This window comes from Cuculus canorus, chromosome Z, assembly GCF_017976375.1.
Source record: "Cuculus canorus isolate bCucCan1 chromosome Z, bCucCan1.pri, whole genome shotgun sequence".
Lineage (NCBI taxonomy): Eukaryota > Metazoa > Chordata > Aves > Cuculiformes > Cuculidae > Cuculus > Cuculus canorus.
The window spans coordinates 538,977-560,159 of record NC_071441.1 but is presented as its reverse complement, the minus strand read 5'-3'; the positions used below and the strand labels follow the sequence as shown (position 1 = coordinate 560,159).

At 38.3% G+C, this 21,183-nt stretch overlaps 1 protein-coding gene across 5 annotated transcripts in view; it reads left to right on the top strand.

Moving 5' to 3' along the window:
* Positions 1 to 21,183, top strand: part of ZNF608 (zinc finger protein 608) — an 85,806-nt gene that overhangs the window by 23,378 nt on the left and 41,245 nt on the right. For all 5 annotated transcript variants that reach the window (XM_054054991.1, XM_054054992.1, XM_054054990.1 and 2 more), the window contains one exon: positions 14,700 to 14,955. In XM_054054991.1, the coding sequence (XP_053910966.1) occupies positions 14,700 to 14,955 (256 nt within the window). The remainder of the gene's footprint in view (positions 1 to 14,699; positions 14,956 to 21,183) is intronic.

Here is a 21,183-nt window from a genome sequence, read left to right as displayed (position 1 = left end):
ACCTCTAGATAAACTTGATTTTGATTGTAACTTCACAGATTAGCAGTTCCGTACTGCCCATATTGCTCTCCAAAGCACAAGGGTAGCCTAAAATGGCTGCAGATTATGATGTATGGCTGCTCTTGTGAAGCTGCAGCTGTGTATCCCAAAGAGGATGTAACCATGCAGAATCGCTCTTTCAGATGGTCATTAGCGCTGCGTAAGTTCAAGCCTCTTTTTTCAGATAGCATTTGTTGTTCCTCGGTTCTTCGGCTAGTATGTGATGGCAATGTCATTTGCCAAGCATTGAACAACAATGAATGTTTTATTGAAGTACAGTAGTCTGAAGCGGTGCTTTTTTAAAGCTGTTTAACTGCTTAGTTTTCGTTTGACTGCTTCTTTTCATGCAAATGTGAGTGTAGCAGAAAAAGCCAATACATCGTCCTCCCTTGTGCTCGTGTGATGTATTGGACTGAGCTGAAGGCTTGCGTGTGGGGGAAGGAAACAGCGTAATTTGTCAGAGTTATCCACTGGCATCCTCTCCTACTCCAGTTTTACTGATCTTTCTTAATTTTGCTTAACACACGCAGGCTAAAAAAGCAGAAAGCTTTCTGCGTGGTATCTATGAAAAAGCTAGCCGTGAAACAGTCTCTTGCTTGCCCCCAAACAGATGGAAGACCAAATTCCAGATTTCTTTTATGTGAATGAAAAGAGGAATTAGGTCTAAAAATTTCAATGCAAGGTTATTTAGTTCTTCCGAGGATCTCAAAGCACTTGGAGGCATTATGAGTTAATTTCTGAAGGGCAGATTTTTAATGTGGTTAACACCTAACACTGTGGTAAGATTTTTGAACGGTCTAGCACCTACTTTTACCATTATGAGAGTCTGAGGGAAAGCCATGCACCCAGTGTGCTTTGTTCTTTTGAACATCTGGCCTCTTGTTTTGATTTGTGAGCTATTTTGAAAATCTGGCATCAGTTCTGGGGTTTGAGTTCTAATTAAATATAGTACACAGTCTGGCCGTAAGCTTCACAATACCCAGAGGGAAGGAAGGGGGCTGGGGAACTATCACCATTTTGTAGTCGGTGAAATTGAGATGGCGAGATCATAGTGTTACTGAAAATTGCTAATATATTTCCATACTGAATAGCTCCACCCATAGTGTCTCTCAGAGTCTGAATTCAGACCAAAATAAATGTGTCTACCGTCTCGGCATTCTTAGGTTTTGGAATCATATTGCAAATTATCTGCATGGGAATGAGCTGTACTATCCCATAAACACTGTGTATCCATTCTTACATTATCATTGGACTCTTTTAACATGATTCTATCGGACTCTTTTAACATGATTCGGGAACATGAAATAAAATTCACTTGTTTAGGGGCAGGGCAGGTACTGTGTTCTTTCTGTGAAGCAGTAAACAAATACTCAAAACTCGAGTGCTGTGGCAGTAATTAAACAAAAAAAAAACCAAACACATGGTGATTCTCTTTTAATTATAAATAGTATCATAAGCAAGTGGTCAGTCTTCAGGAGATGCTCGGGCTTCTCCAGTTTAGGGCAGCTTAAATACCTGTTTCTTTGCTGTATAAGAGTGAAGGATTTCCAGGATCAGGCCTACTATGATCACAGAACCCCGTGTTTATCTGATTCTTTTTGCCATTTTTTCTGTATGGAAGAGCAAGGTTGCAGCGTAAGAATGTTTATGAAGTTCTTTGCTTATGTTCAAAAATCCACCCACTCTGTCTCTATATTGCAGTTGTCTATGTGTGCTTTTTTTCCAATGTTTGTGTGTGTGTGTGAGCCTTTTCTTCTTTCTCTATACTCAACACACAGGCAGTGCATCTTTAGTTATCTTTGAGACAGTCTGTTCTGCTTGGCCATTAGTTACAGTCATTCTCTACTGATAAAGGAAGCTTTGTTCTCAATACAGTTTTAACAGTTACAATATCAGGCCCTGTCACATAAACATTGTTGACATCAAAGAGACTTTGCAAGCGCATGTAATTTTGCAAAAATACAAACTGAATTGCATTTCAGCTTTTGTATTTCTGGTGCCAAAAAGGAAAATTGACTAAGTTGGTTTTAGTGTCCAACAGGAGTGAAATTCCAGAAGAAAACAAAAGCAATGACAAGAAAATGTCAATTCTTCCTTTTTCAGTTACCTAAAACGCTAGTAATAATGCAAGCAAAGTAGCTCTTTTAATCTGCCAGTGGCCCTTTAATGTAATTTAACATTGATACAATTTTCTACATTTTCAGATGGAGTAGCTCTCTCAAAATTGAACTATAAGTATGCCATTAAATTAAGTATCTGATAGTAGAGGTTTTGAACTACTTTGTTTGCAAGTGGGCTTTGAACTAAAGTACTGTTACATATTGAGAACTGTTGTGTGCTTTTTATATTTTATTGTTGTACAGTATTTGCTGTAACCCATTTAAGAGTCAGTCCAATAAGAAAGAAGGGTAAGGTAGCAGAGGTGTAGTAAACACTGGTTTAATTTTTACAGCGCAGTTCGTTATACAACTATAAAATTGTGTGATTAGCTAAGTCATTAACACTGCCTTAAAGCAAACAAGTGTTTAGAGCTTGACACACTTAGTGCTGAAAACCTTTCTAACAGTGAATTTCAAAAGTAACCTGTGTTGTTTGGAATAAAGATGCTGCTGCTGTGCATCACCAGGAGCTCTGTGATAGGGCTATCATCCAATTATTGTATTGTAATGCATTCCCTGTTTTACAGCACTGGTGTCTGCATCACTTTGGCAGTTCCCCGAGAACTGTGCCATGTAGAACCTGCAGAGCATTTGTACAGGATCTTCACGAAAACCAAGTTAATTGTTATGTCCTGCCCTCGACTTTATGAAAGTGATTCTTTTCACTTGCTTTTAATCCTGCATTTATTGATAATGTGTTAAGAGGTGTAGTAAGAGCCAGTGTAAGAGCCATTAGAGTCAGTTGAAGTCTCCACTTTTCCAATAGGATCCCCATGATCCATGGCTATGTTAGGTCTTTACACTTTTAAATAAAAAATTTCAATTATGATTTAAGAGATCTCTAAGTGCCTGGTGTGAGGCATCTCAAAAGTCCCAGATTTTTGTACACAGACTGCTCAGTGCTTTTTTCAAAATGATGTCTATAAGTTGGAAACTTACAAAATCTTAACCCTGTTTTGAATACACTCTAGAAATAGATAAACAGACTCTCTCTTTAATTTGCTAGATAGTGGGAGGCCACTCCTGTCAAACTTGACTCACTTGGCGCATTACGTCCAACATTTGGTATTAGTTTGTATTTGTTCTTTCAAATTTGAAAACAATGTTAGAGAACGTTTGGAAGACAGATTTCCTGTCCCAGCCAACTGAACAAAAACATGGCCTCTTAATAAATTTAGCTTCTTTTCAATCCAAAATTCTTTTTGTTTTTGCCATTATCAGCTGCACAATGGTTGAATGACTTTCTTGTTTTGTGATGCACTTATGAAGTTACTGCTTTGGAAAACATCTGCCTGTTAAATGTCTTTCCAGGTTAGCTTTTAAGCAATTGAATCGCAACATTTCTATTCCTCACAGAATAACAGGAAAAGAGAATACCCTGAAATTAAAAGTTTGAGATGGCTGTTATAGCATGGTGGGTTTTTTTGGAAACATAAGAGAAACACAACCTTTTTGGATATATAAAAGAGAATCTTTTATTTTAATACAGTGGACATATTCCCAGAACATGTCTAGGATAAGATAAAAATATTTTTATATTTATGTCAGCTGCTAAGCCGCAAGCAATAGATCTTTAAGGACCTGGTGTGTTCCAGGCATTGCCTTTGCTGTGGGAAAATAAAGAAAGTGCAAACCTAAGTGAGAAAGGACTCTCACAGACAGTATTAAACTATAAAACATCAGTGTGAGTTTAAGATGTCACATGTCTCTGTCAACAGTTGCCATCTCCGTGGCTGTGCTGGCAGAATGATTGTGTGAGGGTTGTCTGTCCCCTTCGGTGCAAAGCATAACACTTAGCCTGTGGTTCCACCTCTGCAGAAACCAATTTCAAACTGAGCTGTCACTGTCACACTTTCCCATGGACCCTGGATAACTAACTGGCATGTCAAGATGAATCCCACCAAGTTGTGGGATTTTTTTTTTTTAGCTAGGTACAAGTTGTCTACCTATTATTGCTGTGGGAGCACAAGGACTGATACAATACTGTACTCTTAGTTAAAATTGCCATTACAAGTGTCCCTGAAGCTGTGAAAGCTAACATTGCCATGGTTACTTGAGCAAATAATCTGGAACTGACATCTCTTTACTCCAGCTGATGACTAAAGGAGCAGTTCTATAATATGAATCTGCTGCTCAAAATGCTTTCTACCTGTGAGTCCTTCCATGTGTGATTATGACCCTCTTAGTTGTGTCAATTTGACTAACAATATGCTGTCCTTCAGGATGAGATGTATGTGTAATATTCCAGGTAAAAACAGCTGAAGGGAATGAGTGTCTGAAGACCAAGGCAAAGTCGGAATTTATAAAACTGGCTCATCTGACAAAGAATGTCTGTTTTGGAGCTGTGCCTAGAGGTGTCATTTTCACATTGCTGGCTCTGGGGCAGCAGAGATGAGTCTGTAAGGTTCCTCCTTCTTGTCCTGTCTTTGCTCAGACAGCACAGTAATTGTTGGCAGTACGTGAGGTAGTTTATATACACGTAGCTCTGGAAAGCCCCCACAAATAGATTTATCTCTTCCAGTTAACACATCCTAAATACCATATTGGTAGAAATGAATGTACGTTGTTTACAGACAAGCTGTAAGACATTTTTAGACCCTTGAGTAGAGTCCAGACAGGGTAATTGATGACCAGACAATCATTGGACCAGGCTTAAAGGCTATCAAGTTAATACTGCTGCATTTAAAATGCCCGCAATAGGTTGTTTGAGGTCCATCTCAGTAGGCACTTTTACATTTGTATGGAAGAATGACTGCTCTCTTTGGAGGTGTATTCTTGTCTTGTGCCCTCCTTGATGAAAGCAAGAGGTTTACAACTATGAGATTTTTTTTTTTTCCACACATTTGAAGACCAAAATGGACCTGAAGATGATTTGGTAGTTTTTCTGCTTTAGTTTTTCCAAGTCATTAGTGAGACAGAGTAAATGCGTGTCTTGAAGGCTAGCTAATTTGTCTATAATAGTAAACAGCTCTGGTTTTGAGGGAGGGAAAAGCCATCAAACACTGCTGTGCATGGATGTTCATTTCCAAATATCTAAATAATGATTGAGGTTGCATAATTGGTACATTCAGGAAAGAAATGCATAGAAGTTGTTGCCTTTATGCACTAAAGCTTTTGCAGCCTTTCACAACTTCCCATATGTTAATGAAAAACATTTTCTCAGAAATTGGCAGCTTTTTGCTTTGTAGCTGATGCCAGCTTTTTTTCATGGACCAGTTCAAGGCAGAGCAAAGGGAAAAATGCCTTGTTTTAGTGCATGGATTACTCTGACAAGCTTTCACATTGCCCCTCCTCTTATTAATATTCTTTTTGATGTGAGCTTGTAAAACAGAGGATTGGCTGTTAATCTCTGGGATCTCAAGGGCTTTTGGCAGTGGCCCATAATTGATGTGTTCACATGGCTGTTGTCAGACTACTAATGATTAGACAGCAGTGTTATCTCCCAGCTAAATCAGTGTTGCTTGTAAATCACACTTGATAAACTGCAGTTTCATTTCTTCAAAGAATCTGTACATGTCTATGTAGTTTGATAGAACTGCCAGAGTAATTTCATGATTTCATGACAGCTTAGATTAAGTTTATTTTTTATTTCAGTTGAGCAAAATATTTGAATTTCTACCAAGCATACAAAAATGTTGCTTTTTGTTTGTCTTTGTTATAAGCTCATCACGCAGTGGATAGAATAGAAAGGGTATGTACAACTAGAGCAGAGAATAGGAGGTGCAAGTAACTGCAGAATAGAAAACATGAAAAGTGGGGTACTTGCACTGCTGTTTTCTTTTGCTTTCTTTGAACAGAAAAGAAGCTTCGTTTGCAGCAGGTGTTGATCACACTGTAAAAATAGTCTATGAGACAGTGTAAGAAAGGAGGAAGCTAAAGGTTAGATTGATATACTGAAATGCAAGGTGTTTCAACAATGGTGTCTGGGATTTTCTGGGTGAAATAGGGTCCTTTGCATGGCTCCATTATTTCTCAGCAAGACAGAGATGATAAACCCTTACTGAAACTCTGAAAATGTAAACTTTTTTTCTGTGTTTGGGTGCTTAAAGAGCATGATAATGAGGATCCCAAGGTACTATGGCAAAATCAATAGGGAAAAACATCTTTGAGGAAGGGAGGTGAGAACAGAGATCTCAAGGTGACCTGCTTCTAAGCCACGGAAAGGACAAGATGTGGCTGTCTGCTCTGTGGCCTGTAATCAGATGATTTGGTTCTGTTTAGTGTAGATGTACTCTTAAAAGAGAATTAAAGGAACACTAAACCTGCGTTTCTTCTCTTTGCCAAAACTGCACGACCTTAAACTGAGGCTGGTAGGTAAATAAATTTATAAAGGTGTTCCCTGCTGACTCCAGTTCTTATATTTGCCATCTTACTGCCAGCTTAATTCTTCAGTATCATTGTCACGGACCATCAGACTATTTGCATCAGTTTAGAAAAAGGAGGAAAAAACCCCCTGCAAATAACAATAGAACAATTTGAAGGGAGTAGGTATTATCAGTTTTCCTCCTCACAAGGATTATTTTGCTCTTAAAAATCTTACTGTACATATTTCAGATTTTTTTAGAGCTCTTGAAAAATTATTTGAACTGCTAATAACTTTTCTCCCTGACAAAACAAACATTACAGTCCAAATTCTGCCCATGGTAATGCTTCAGTGGAACTACTCTGAATTTACATCAGAGCAAAGGTGTACACCAGTCAAGAGAAAAGAGGCATAATAAATTGGCTTTCCCTAAGATATTGTAAACAACTCACACTGCATTTGAGAATAAAGATCAGATATTCAACACCAGGTAGTTGCAGGGATAACTGAATAATAGTGCCTCAGTTCCTTTTTCAGTAGAATTATCAGAGTGAAAAGGAAAACTGAAAGGTCATTTTAAAAGTGTGACTTGCTAAATAATCATGAATATATATGTCCCATTCATAAGAGTAATAATACTGTCTTGTTCTTTAAATGAAACTAGCATACAATATACACACATACAACAATATACATACAACAACCCTATGCAGTGCTACAGACTGGGGGAAGAGTGGCTGGAGAGCTGTACAGAGGAGAAGGACCTGGGGGTGTTGGTTGGCAGCAACTGAAGATGAGCCAGCAGTGTGCCCAGGTGGCCAAGAAGGCCAACGGCATCTTGGCTTGTATCAGAAAGGGTGTGACCAGCAGGAACAGGGAGGTTATTCTCCCTCTGTACTCAGCACTGGTGAGACCGCATCTCGAGTACTGTGTTCAGTTCTGGGCCCCTCACCACAAGAAGGATGTTGAGGCTCTGGAGCGTGTCCAGAGAAGAGCAACAAAGCTGGTGAGGGGCTGGAGAACAAGTCTGACGAGGAGCGGCTGAGAGAGCTGGGCTCTGCTCCCCAGTGGAGAGGAGGAGGCTGAGGGAAAACCTTTCATTACTCTCTACAACTGCCTGAAAGGAGGTTGTGGAGAGGAGGGAGCTGGGCTCTTCTCCCAGGTGACAAAGGACAGGACAAGGGGGAATGGCCTGAAGCTCCACCAGGCGAGGGTCAGGCTGGATGTCAGAAAAAAAATTTTCGCAGAAAGAGTCATCAGGCACTGGCAGAGGCTGCCCAGGGAGGGGGTCGAGTCACCTTCCCTGGAGGTGTTTAAGGAACGGGTGGATGAAGTGCTTGGGGACATGGTTTAAGAGGGTGTTAGGAATGGTTGGACTCCATGATCCAGTGGGTCCTTTCCAGCCTGGTGATTCTATGATTCTATGATTCTGTGAAATGTCTGTACTAAAAATTTGCAGGTGGTGATCTGGGCATCTTCCCAGGACTCTGCCAAGTGTTGGAGTTGACATACAGTTTTTCACATATGCAGCCTTTGGCAGAAGGGTATTGCTGGCAGCTGTCAAATGCTAATCTTTCCCACAGTAAAACTGTGTATGTAAAACGAGTGAATGGCTTTGGGAAATCCCAAGCATCTGAGCTAGAACAGAAGATACAAGAGAGGACAAGGAATTTTCCTTGCCTGTTGTTTTGCACCATTGTTTCTGCATTAGACCCTGCTCAAAGCTTTGAGTTTTCATCATGATCTTCTTTTGTATATTAACGCTTAAAAAAAAATTAACATTACTGTATCTGCAGATGTGGTGTAGATACAGTCACATGGTGTCTGAAGAGGTTTGGAGGTCTGCGTGCAGGAAGAACACGTCAAAAGATGGGGAGTTTGCAGAACTGTGTGTGTGGTACAGCAGCTGATGGGAGCGACATAGTAGATCTTGAATACAAGGGGGAAATTTTATTCTGTTCCTTTTAGTAAAAGATTAGTAGCATAGGAATAGTATTAGGTGGATTTTTTTTGCTTAATAACAAATATTCAATATCCACTAAACAGGGTGGATGAGGCTTTGAGCAAGCTGATCTAGTGGAAGGTGGGGTATAATCCAAATAGATACTACTTGTGTTGCTCAGTTCAACAGAATTACATGTCAGGTTTTTCATCCATACTGCAATATTTATAAAGCATAGGTGAATTTTATTATTCTCAAACATAGAGTTTTAAGTCTAAAATTTGGATGAAATCTGAATGTCCTTCATCTGTCTTTCGTATTCAAGCTGTTGTGATTCTCATCTAAGCTGGCCGAAATAAGTAACTTCCTTAGTGCCTTTGACTTTCCTGTATGTTGAATGTAAGGTTTGTCATAGTTTGTCTGTCCTATGACCAAAATTATTTTCTACTTCCATGTCTTGTAGTATTTCTTGCCTATTTTGTAAGCGCACTCTCCAAGGCACTGGCCTTTTCTTCCAACAATATGATGTAGAACATTTGTTTGCCAAAAATGCCTTTATTAGATAATAAGTATGGGTTTTGATAAGTAAAATAACTGTAGGTAATGACTGGTATTTCAAAGATATAATTAAATCATTCTCATGTAAAAAAGAATACTAGTTTATTTAAGAAAACAAAGCATTAGTTCCGTTAAAAATGGCATAAGAAAGCTTCTGGGTGGCCTCTTATGTGAATTCAGATGTAATAAATACTGAATTGAGATTAAATTGAGATTTTTTCAAATGAAATGACGGTTCTTCATAACTTATGTTATATGGTAGAATAACAAGGAATAGCTTTAGTTTTTGGATGTGTAAATTCTTCATGGGGTGAGGTTTGTAGCAAGAAGAGATTTAAAAATCGATGAATTGTCTAGAAATGCAGAAACACTCCTGGAACATGCAAACATTTTTTCCATGTCACATTCTCCCACATTTGTTTTCTTCCAAAGTAGTTTCATTGATTTCATTAGAAAGAGATTAGAATGAGGTCTTTTGGGGTCACTGTTGCTTTAGAAAATAAAGGTGGGGGCAAGCAGAATCTATATGAAAACAAGGTAATCTCCCTTTCCCCTTAAAATCTAAAGAATACAATTTGGAGAAAGCAAAACTTCCATATAGGGCTGAATTTCTTTATTTCTTGTTTTTACTGTCAGGCATAGTGATTCTGTTAAGTATTAGTTCATAACTGTAAAGAACTTGCCAATGTCGTTTTCAAGGTTGCAGGTTAATTCCAGTCTTTACATTGGTGTCTTTTTCTAGAGAAGAATTTAGTTTTGCAAAGCATCAGGCTTTGTTTTTAAGGTATAGACTGGAACAGGGTTTGGATCTTCTTTCTACATTCTTTCTACTAGTATATGTTCCCACTGAGAATGCTTACAGTAGATTTTTTTTCTCAGCTTTTAAAGCAGTGCCTTTTTGGATAGGCTTACCCTGAGCCTTAAACCTGCTGCTCTGCCTTTCTTCAGGCTGTTTATTGGTAGATGAATGAAATGGCTTTTGGCATGTAAATCTCAGAATCACCTGGTGGGTGACACTGCAGTGGTGTCTGACCCTGTTTGGTCTTAGATTGGTAGGCTGTGTCATCATTGAGATATATCCTAAAAGATCTACCTTCATTAATAAGGTGGAACTACACATACATTCACGGTTATAAATGTGGTAGCACACTTTAATGGGTCACATCACCTGTCCTGGCTGCATGACAGCTCTTTTCTAGTTTGTATTTTGTAATTTATGACAGAAACATTTCAGCCTAAGATACACATTCACTGAAAGTTTACAAAGTTGCAAAAAATGAAATACATTGAAACAGAGAACTTTTATTTGATAATGTGATAAAAAAATTATCTTTTTAAATCTCTGAGAAAAGTGATTTTATTTTGAATGCAACTGTGAATGTGCTACTGTCAGGTAAGTACCATGTCAAATAGGGTCATAGGTGTTTTTGGTTATCGCACTCTTTTTTCATCGAGGTGAGTTTTCCATAGGAGTACATAGAATCATATAATAGTTTGCGTTGGAAGGGACCTTAAAGATCATCGAGTTCCAACCCTCCTGCCAAGGGCAGGGACATCCCACCAGATCAGGCTGCTCAAGGCCCATCCAACCTGGCCTTGAACACCTCCAGGGATGGGGCAGCCACAGCTTCCCTGGGCAACCCGGGCCAGTGTCTCACCACCCTCATGGTGAAGAAATTCTTCCTAATGCTCAGTCTAAATCTGCCCCTCTCCAGTTTATACCCATTGCCCCTTGTACTGTCACTACAAGCCTTTGTGAACAGCTCCTCCTCAGCTTTCTTGTAGACCCTTCGGGTAGTAGAAGGTCGCTGTAAGATCTCCTCAGAGCCTTCCCCAGGCTGAACAACCTCAACTCTCTCAGCCTGTCGAGACATGAGAGACTGTCTCATAAAGAGATATGGATGGTTGTAATAGTAGTACATTGAGTACACTGATTTGGGAAGTCCCCTCAAATCTGTGTACCATCTTATGTGAGCTCAGCATTACCCACTGGGATATCTCTTGGGTGACAGGAAATGGTGTACAAAGAATGCAAAATGTTAATACTTTAGACCTAATTTTAGAAACTTTACACTGCATCAGGAAGATGAGTTTTGATGAGCAGGACTCAATTCCAGCACTTAAGGTGCGTGATTAGGAGAATCCAGCTTATTAGAAAGTTTTGCCTATATCTAGTTAGGATGATACTTCCTCTCTTCTATGCCCTCTTCCTTGTACTGACTAATGTTATAGAGCTACCAAAATGAATATTTTTTGTCACGTTCACATAGAGGGATGTTCCGTGGAGCACTGTCTACATTGTTTGGCAGGCATTCTTCATTTTCTGTGAGCTCTCTACTACTAAGAGCCATAGCTCCCAGATACAGTCAAACACTTGGCAGTGGAAAGCTGCCATCAATAACGCTCCAGCTTTGTAGCCTTTGTCACTAATCAGCTCTTAAAAGCTCTTGGAATTAGGTGAATGAAGAAAATATTGCTTGACTATTTCTGTCTCTTTTTTGGAACTCTTTGATTCTGTGTATAAAAAGAGCATCTATGTAAATAACCTTCCTCAGATTTAGATTTTCATTCTCATATTGGAACCTCTTGTGATAAACAGCAAGGCTACTGCTCAGTATACACCAACACCTGGGAATAATCATGCAAAAATAACAGTGAGAAACTGCAGAGCATCTGTTCTTGACATTAACTTTCCTCAGTTTGACAGCCTGCCACCACCAGATGTTAGTCTTATGTGCCTTTTTTTCCACTGGAGATGGCGGCCTTCCTGCCTCTCTCTTTGCCTCTAATAGCTTACATCAGTGCCCTTTGGAGAATTCATGAAAACAATTGTGTCACCACAATGGTCAGGAAGAACCACCACTTTGCTGTGCTGACGGTTACCATTATCAAAAAAGATGGGGTAATTTTAAAGCATGGAAAACTGGAGCGATACTTAAGCTCAGCACAGTTTTTTTCTTATGAGTAAGGTCGTATTTGTGCAGAGAACAAGAACCTTGGGGACCATATATATCCACTTAATTCTCAACCCAAGGCTTGGTGTTTTAATTCACAGAGCAACTGTCCCTTTTACTTCAGTAGCCACTTTTTGGCCTTATTCTGTGTTAGTGTTTCTAATGGAAAACATAAACGTTTTAATAGCAGGTCTAAATAAACCAGAACGGAGTACAAATATTTGTTACAAAAACCGTAGTAGGGTACACTGTCAGATCCATACTTTCAGTCGCTCCTCTTCACTGTTTGTAATACTTGGAAAATGGAAGACATATCTGCCAATTTAGTCTACATTAATTTAAAACACTGGCTAGTTAAGTATGATAATAGCAAGCGTTTTGGTTTTTCTCTGGCTTTGTGTCGAGTGTGTGTTATGGAAGGAAGAGGTACCATGTGTAGCAGGAGGTTTTGCACAGCTTTACAAAACACCATTTAAGCTATCAAACAAGCCGTTTGTCAGCATTTCTTGGTTTCATAAAGGGATGTGGCTTAGCTTTTCTTAAGCACTGGGCTCTATTTACCAGTGAATTACTGATCTTGGTTCTCTTCTGGCTTCAAGAAAGATACATTAAGAACTCCTCTAAATTATGCCTGGGGCACGCATTGACCTCACTTCATTGACAGAGCCCTGTCCTGCAGTCAGTGCCAGGTCACAAGGCTCTGTGCCATCCAACTGTTTGCCTCCACTTGGCATCAGATGGCCAGAATTTGTATAGCATAGAATCGGTGTCCTCTCCATATGAGGGATAGACAGTTATAGTTTAATGTTATGCTATTAGATAGTGCAAGTAACAGCTGCTGGTAGGGGTCACTTGATATTTGACTTGCTTGTGTCCATTCAAGTCTGCTGTCCAAAGCGTTCTTGCATGTGCTTTAACTCTGCAATTGCTATGGCATAAAGAGAAGAATAAAGGAATCATCACTTGACTGCGTTGCTTTTATGCCACAGGAACTCTGCTTTACTCAGTAGATTTTTGCTGCTATTAGCAGGTTTTTACTCCTAATGGATGCTATGAGAATTCATGTTTTGCTCTGATTTTTTTTTTTACTTTGTTCTGTCTCTAACCTGAAGATTATTTTAGTCCTAAATAAAAAGAACACTCCCCCAAAGTGAGGAAGAGTTTGGATGAGAAAGTGGTTATAAGTCTCTCCTCTTTCCTCCCTAGTTCTAGTGTAATTGAGATCAGAATGCAGGCTCGTCATACAAAAATCATATAAAACATTTTTGTTAAATATTTGACACACTTAGGGCTGGTGTGAACAATTAAAAGTGTTGGCTCTCAGTTTGTATGTAGGAAGGACGCTCAAAGCAAAAGAATAGTTACAAAGGCGAATTGTAACAACTGTTAAAATTTCTTTGAGTTCTTTTTAATTTTGGCTTTCGATTTTATATTCTCATTATGAAAAGCAGCCATGTGATGAAGTGAGCTGATCTGTGATACGAAGGATATATAATTAAAGGATAATACTATTTTAGTCCTTTCTTCCTATCCCCATTTGCCAACTTGGCTTTAAAAGAAAGCAAAATTAGCTGTGATCCACATTAAGATACGTTTGTACTAAACCTAGATGACAGTGTACAGTGACTCGTTATGTCTTTTCTGTTAAATGTCCTTATGTGGTCCAAAATGAAAACCAGCATAGACTTAAAGATGTTTGATCATCTGTTTGAAAGCAGCAAGAAGGCAGACTTTTTTTTTAAATAATTGGTTTGAAGAATTTCTTAGTGTGGTACCTATAATCCAGTAGGACAAATACACACGAAGTTTAGGTGGTTTAGCTGTTTGAGTGCACACATGCATATCCTCATTTAGCTGTCTTCCATGTGACAAAGGACCTTATGGCCTCAGTAAAATATTGAGAACCCTTTAGGACAAATCTGCATACAGAAAATCTGCTAGTGCTTATACTGGAAGTCATATGGGAATAATAACTTCTTCAGTTCATATCTGGTTATTGTCTCTGTGTGAATTGTCTGTGTACAGACTGATTGTCTGGTGAGCTGTACTCTTCCAAATGTGCATTTTAGAAACCCTGAGAAATTAGATGGTTTGAATAGATTCTTGTGAAAGTCCTCATCTATTGCTTCCAGTAGAAAGATGTAAATGTTATCAGTAAGCTGTAGGGAGGGTGATCCTGATGTATTTTAAATGATTGGATGACAAGAGATTATATTTGATGCCATATGGATATTAAAATTGTTCAAAGTGCTAATTTCTTTATGATGCACATGAAAAAATGGCATTTATATGTCTTTGTACTGTCTTTATAAATGTTTTTCTTTAAATAGAAAATGAAGTTCCCAGTTTGCAAAGCTAATTTCCATCCACAAATCAGTCTCTGTCAGCGCCAAGAAAAAAGTGGCCTTAATCCTCTTGTTTTGAAAATTTATTATTTCCTATTAGCAGTCTATGACAACAGGGAATTGTCTTGTAGAAACTTAGCAGTTTGCCTTGTTTGGCATGATAGATATTTTTGTACTTTGTTTTCCATGTGCAGCATTTAGGCTGATGTCAAAAAAATTAAACTCATAAAACTGAAATTACCCGTGATACACCAAATCCCTACACCAATTGGTATATACACCAATGCATACACAAATGCAGTCTCAGCAAACTGGGGTTTCTTTTTTTTTTTTTTATTTTATCTTTCTTTTTTTGAAATCTCACAGCACCGTTATAGTAAGTTTGTCTGTTGTTTTCAGGTTGATCCCCTGTTTACAGTGCCTGCACCTCCACCTCCGATTTCCAGCAGTATCACACCTCAGATTCTGCCTTCCTACTTTTCCCCATCTTCATCCAATATTGCAGCACCAGTCGAGCAGCTTTTGGTACGGACTCGTTCAGTGGGTGTAAATACTTGCGAGGTTGGAGTAGTAACAGAACCCGAATGCCTTGGACCCTGTGAGCCTGGGACCAGCGTGAACTTGGAAGGAATTGTGTGGCATGAAACTGAAGAAGGTAAATTGTTTTTTCCATTAGGTTTGTCTGCGAGATATGTTAATGAGGAGGAGACTTTGCTGTATCTGCCTGGGCACTAACAAAGGGGCTTGCTAATGTGTGGGGACACCACCATGTACAATGGCAGTCAGAGCTTTATAGCTCAGTTTTTCTTTTAAAGCAAATGACAGTTTATTTTATTATTTGAGCAACTATTTTTCAAGAGACCTACCGTGTAATCCCAGTTAGCAATAGAATCATTTCCTGTTGCTATATTGAGAAAAGCATATGAAGAAACAGCTAATAGAATAGCATAAATGTGCTGTTTGGAAGTACATCATGAAGGGCGTGTATGTGATGAAAGTGGATATATGAATAGTTTAGATGAAAACTTAAGAAGCTGAGTATTTTGGAATTCAGACGCTGTGATCAAAACCGCCACCATTATATAACAGCAGGAGCCCAGAGACCCCACAGAAATTCAATTTGATGTGATTATTGTTTGCATTTTGGTTATTTGAAACATGATTTAAGAGGAAAGCATTCTTGCTCAAAGAGATGTGTTCCATCTGATAAAGAAGTACTATCTAAACCAGAATGATTTCTTTAATATCCTTTGAAGGCATCTGGCCAAGTAGGAGCGCCGGAGAGCTTTGGGGAATACTCAGTGTTGATTTGCTATGATTTAGTACAAAGTAAGTAGGAAGAGGGTTATGCTGTGATATGCAGATCTTTTTCCATTTTGGTTTTCAAAAGCTCATTATTAAAATAACAGCTTTCTCCTGTTATTGCTAAAAATACTGCATGTGTACCCAAAATTTCTGCAATTTTTGATTTAACAATAGCGGATTTCTTCAATTATAGTAGCGTGAGAGTCTGTGATTGTCCTTCTGTTTGTTTTGAGGACTATTTAATTTTTAGTGATCTACCTCCCTCAACAGAGAAAACAAGATTATTTACAAAATGATATAATGAAAGAATACAGCAGTGCATTGCTTCATGATAAATCCCAACATCCTTCAGACATACACACAATGGCATTTGGTCCTTTGCAGTGATATATAAGACCTCACCAAAGTGCTTTACGCTGTCCTCTCAAAAATCAATGGAGTTAGATATACTTGCTTTTATATGCTTACATCCATCCATCTTTCTCTCTGTGTATGTCTACGGCAGATTCATAAGGCAGATAGAGCCTTTTAGATTGTTTTTAAAGCTTAGCATAAATTCTGTTTTAAAATATCCCGGCAGAGATGACTGTCCTTAGCAGCTCCAGCATTCCTTGGCTAGCCTGCATTAACCAGAGTTGGAATGTGTGGGCGTTAACTGTGTTGATATCAAAGAGCAGTAGCTCTTAATAGTGTTATTCTTGCTGAATAAACTAAACTTCTGACCCCCACTGAATTTAAGAAGCCTGCCTTGTTAAAGGTTTGGCACCAGAAATTAAGTATTAAAAAAAGCTCATTCTGGTCAGGATGACATTCCATTTACCAGTTTTTCTCAGCACTCTTTTGGTTTTAAAACTGATATTTAATAGAAATTAACTCCCTTAACTTTTTCCTACTTTGTCTAAAACAATTTTCTGACACAACTTGGAGTTCAATGACGGCATGTTTGAGTGAAATGGTTTTGAACATGCCTGCTTTCACAGCTTTACAAATGCTGTTCAGCAACACTACAACTATAAGTAACTACAGTAATAGATAAAATGGGCTTTTAAAATACTCTAGAAATACAACTAGCATGTCGATTAAGAGAATTGAGATTACTGATGTGATTTTATATTGTTTGGTTTGTACTGTGCTCTTTGTGTTTTACTGTTTCAGACCCTGCTGAAGAAGAAAATAACATAAATTTTACTGTTTTTCCCAGTTTTCACAATCAACACAGTATTATGAAAAATGAGTTCCTAATCATCATTTTTGCATTTTAATTAAGTTTTGACATTTGGAGCACACATAAATGTATATATTTAGCCGTTTTCAAATTTTCTGACATGTTCATGAAAGCAGCTCTATAGCAGCTCGCATGAAGCCATTTCTGCCAAATTTTAGAAAACAGGTTGCAGATGGGTCTTCGAAGATCATCAGATACTCGTTTTCTCCAGATACAATTCGGATTTTAATAAGGCCAGAACATGACCTTTCCTAATGTCGTATCTGGAATACTCTTTTCTTTGTAATTGGTGACATCTAAAATCATCTTGATGTCCATGATGACCAACTGAAATGCAAATTTCTTTTGTGATGCTCATGTTTCTTTCATATTCACTCCCTTCACTGCTTGCCAAAATCTAATACACATGCAAACTGACATCTATCTAGCTGTCTATGTATCCCATAGCTTTTTAATGTAAAAAAAAAAATCTAAGAAGATAAGGTATGAAAATTTCTGACCGTTTCTTGTGTTTAGCAATATTTTAATTATTTTGTATCTGATTTAGCCACTCTGTAAAATGAATTGTGAGGTCCCTAGAATGGGCTTGTAGGATGTCTGTGTACTCTGTAGCATATGGGAACGATGAACCAAATGTGCTGCTCAGCAACCTTCATATGCTGCAGTAGCTAGCTAGGGGAATGCAAATACGGAAAGGATGTAGTGATCACAGTTATTATCAGAATAGCAGAGTGAGTAAGGAAAGATAAAATCATATAGTTTAAGTAGAACTCATTATTAAATGTAATATATGCTTCATAGAGGAGAAGGCATATACTTCAGAATTAATGTTTTGAAGTTTTTCAGTATCTGAGATAAGCAGTTTTCTTTCAGGAATGTTAAAAAAGTTGTTGTGTTCCATTGCATTTGTTCTTCAAGGTCAGAAAAAGGACAGTGTTTGGTTTTATTATTCATGTTTTTAAGATAATCACTCCAAAGGGGAAGGGGTGGAAGCAGCGTTGGGTTTCAGACAAAATTGTGGCAGATCGAAGAGAGTGTTGTTAACTGCAGCTCTCTTCATTTATTCCTTGCCAATCTAATCAGTTGGCTTGATCAGCAGATTTAATAAACAAGATCGTTTTTCCAGAGTCTTTCAATCTGAAGATGTGTAGAGGGAGGCTGGCATCTGAAGTCTGTCATGTGTTATTACAGGGTTTTATAACTAACCTAGCTGGTTAGTCTTATAATTGTCTGAGACTGATGGTTATCACGTGGGCATTTCTCAGTTACTACTAAGATGTATATTGTTTAATTTCTACATACATGTATACGCTGTAGGCATTTTCATCTGCATAATGACCTCGTTTAGATGGGACTTGATAATGTGTCCAAAGTGGTGTTAATGGCTGTAGAAAAGAATATTCAAGAAACTACTTGAGACTGCCCTTTACCCTTGGAATGAGAAATGGTTATGGGCAAGTAAAGAGGAAAGTTGGCAGCTGATGCAGTATTTGACACCAGAAACAACATCCAGTAACAGTGAACGTCCTTCACAAAAAGCAGCTTGGTAGTGTTATTGGAATGTATTTTTTTGTTTGATTGGTTCTTCCGATACCCCAGGAAACCGCTGCTAAAAGTCTGTATTTCTGTACTGAGAAATAAGGTTTATCTGGCATCAAGTACTTGCTAAATCATGTGATTATCTTCTGCAGAAACAGTTTTGAAGAGAGCAGTAATTGTTTATTACTGCCTTGAGGAAATAAAAGTGACCCAGAAAAAAAGGAAACCACCAACCAACTTTCTGAATTGCTTAGAGCTTGCTTTTTTGTTTTGTTTCTCACACACAGTTGCCCTGGGTCATGTCCTGGTTTTGGTTCTGCATCTGGTAGTAGAATCTGCCTTTAGATGTGGAAAGAGCTAGTTCTGATTATGTCTTGCCTGCTTGAACACTGTAGGAGACAGCTATCCATAACATTCTTCCTCTTCATGCAGTTTGGGTGCAACTTGCTGTTCTTGTTCAGCAACAAATAATGGGGAAATCGAAAGTGTCATCAGTATTAGCTTGTTGATCTTTATGACTTGAGACTAGTTGTGAAATGTAAGAAATAGAAATCTGCCGGATCTCAGAAATCTAATGGAATTACCTCCAGGGTTTTCCAGATTTATCCTAGCGTCAGTTCTGTTACCATTTTGCAGAAATTTTCAGTAGAAAGGAGAACGTTTAGATGACAAAGAGGGGTGCTGGTACTTGTTGTGTGTGGGTTTCCCAACTTACCACATTTGCTACTAATATGCATAGATATTTTGAAAACATATCTGTTGCACAGAGTTGACTGTGTTCCTCCCTGCTTTACTGTGTGGTGGTACTTTGCAAAAACTATTTCAAAAGAACAGTGTGTTTTAAATGCTTTTGGTTATATATGTGTTCGTACATGGATGTATAAATAAGGATGCATATGTGTCTATAGAATTGGAAGAATGAGAAGTAGTCTGACTGCCTCTGATTCCCCTCTGCAATTTTTGTGGTTTAACAACCACATTTTTCTGCTTTCACAAACACGAAGGCATGATGAAACAATGAAACTTGTAATGTTGAAAGCTGTGTAAAATATGTAGGTAAACAAATGCAGAAATTAGAGATTTTAAAAAAAAATTCTTTTATCAAAGAACCTTACAGTAATTCATAGAAATTCATATACACATGATTCAATCACTATGTTGTCTTGAGCTCAGGCAAGATTTATAGGGACAGGTAATATCGTTTATTAAACCAAGTGATAGAGTTGTAGAGGAAGGTAAGCCTTCTGACTGGGTGTATTTCTATTCTAACCTTTCTGTGTGATATAGACCGTTTTTTTGCTGGGTACAAGAATCAGTGATTTGATATTGTTAACCACCATATTCCACTCAGAATTGAAAGATAGTGGGTATTTTTATAGGACAGAAGCATAAAGATATCCACTGTTCAAAAATCAGGCTTTATTACGTCCATATTACAGACCAGAGGTTCATTTTTTTGGCTAGCTATATTGGTGGAACACCCAAAATCCAGCTTTATTCTACTGCCATGTGAGTCATCTGCTGACTGGTATGAATGTCAGCCAGTATCAAAATGTCATCTCTTTAGAAAAAGCCTATACGTATGGTTATATTTTGAGACGTTATGTTTAATTTTTCCTCTTTCTGCTGTTTGTGATATCAGACCCAGTAAATCGGTGGGCTTAAGGAGGCCTGTCTCATGGTATTATCTAAGGCACTTGAAGTCTGACACCTAGTATATGTTATGTAGAACCTTGGAGCAAAAGAGAAATGGGCTACATATGACAATGGGAAGATACAGGCTTGCATAAAAAAATGGTTATGCTACTGTACAAAAGCAGTTTGGGAGATTGTAGTTTGTGATGTACACAGACTATCTGAGAAAGGTTTTAAGAGTTTAATGTTATAGGATTCAGACTGTGAGAGGGATTTAACTGTAAGTACACTAAGGTTGTTGGGTCTGAGGGGCCTTTTTAATCCCTACAGGTTGCCTGACTTTATCATGCATGTGCTTGTTTAGGGACATACATTCTGACATTGCATGGAACTAGCTTCCACAGTATTTCTTATGAATTTGTTTGAAACATACGATGCTGGCCAGTGTGAGAGGCAAGGAGTGGGCTACATGGACTGTTTGGTCAAAGCCAGTGCAGCAGTAATTTAATTTTGATACATTTTATTTCTATAACACAAAATGTTCGTGCCAAGATAACTAAAAGTGACTGGGTTTGACTGAATCGTAGAATTGGTTAGTTTAGAAAAGACCCATAAGATCGTCAAATCCAAACATAAATCTAACACGGCCAAGTTCACCACTAAACCATGTCCCTAAGCACCACTTCTACACGTCTTTTAAATACCTGCAGGCATCACTTGCCACTTGGGAGAAGACCAACACTACAGACTCCTTTCAGGTAGTTGTAGAGGGCAATAATGTCTATACTCAGCCGCCTTTTTCTCCAGGCTAAACAACCCCAGACCCCTCAGCTGCTCCTTGTAAAACACTCACACAAAACTTTCGGTTTCCGAATTGGGCAACTACTTGTAGTCTATTTGATATTGTTTTCATCCAAAATAAATGAAAAAAAAAAAATAGTAATTTTAGAGCTAAACCTCCAGGTATCCACAGAAATCCCTTAAAATGGTTTTACACCATCGTGACTGACTCTTACAAACAAAGTGTACCATGGTTGAGTTGATGTGGCTTTAATGAGTTGCCATGAATCAGCTGTACCATGATAACCAAACCTTTACAGGCCCTTTGTTCACAGTAGATAAATCATGTCACTACAAACCACCTCAGTGAAGGTGAAATGCAAAATAGGTTATGAATGT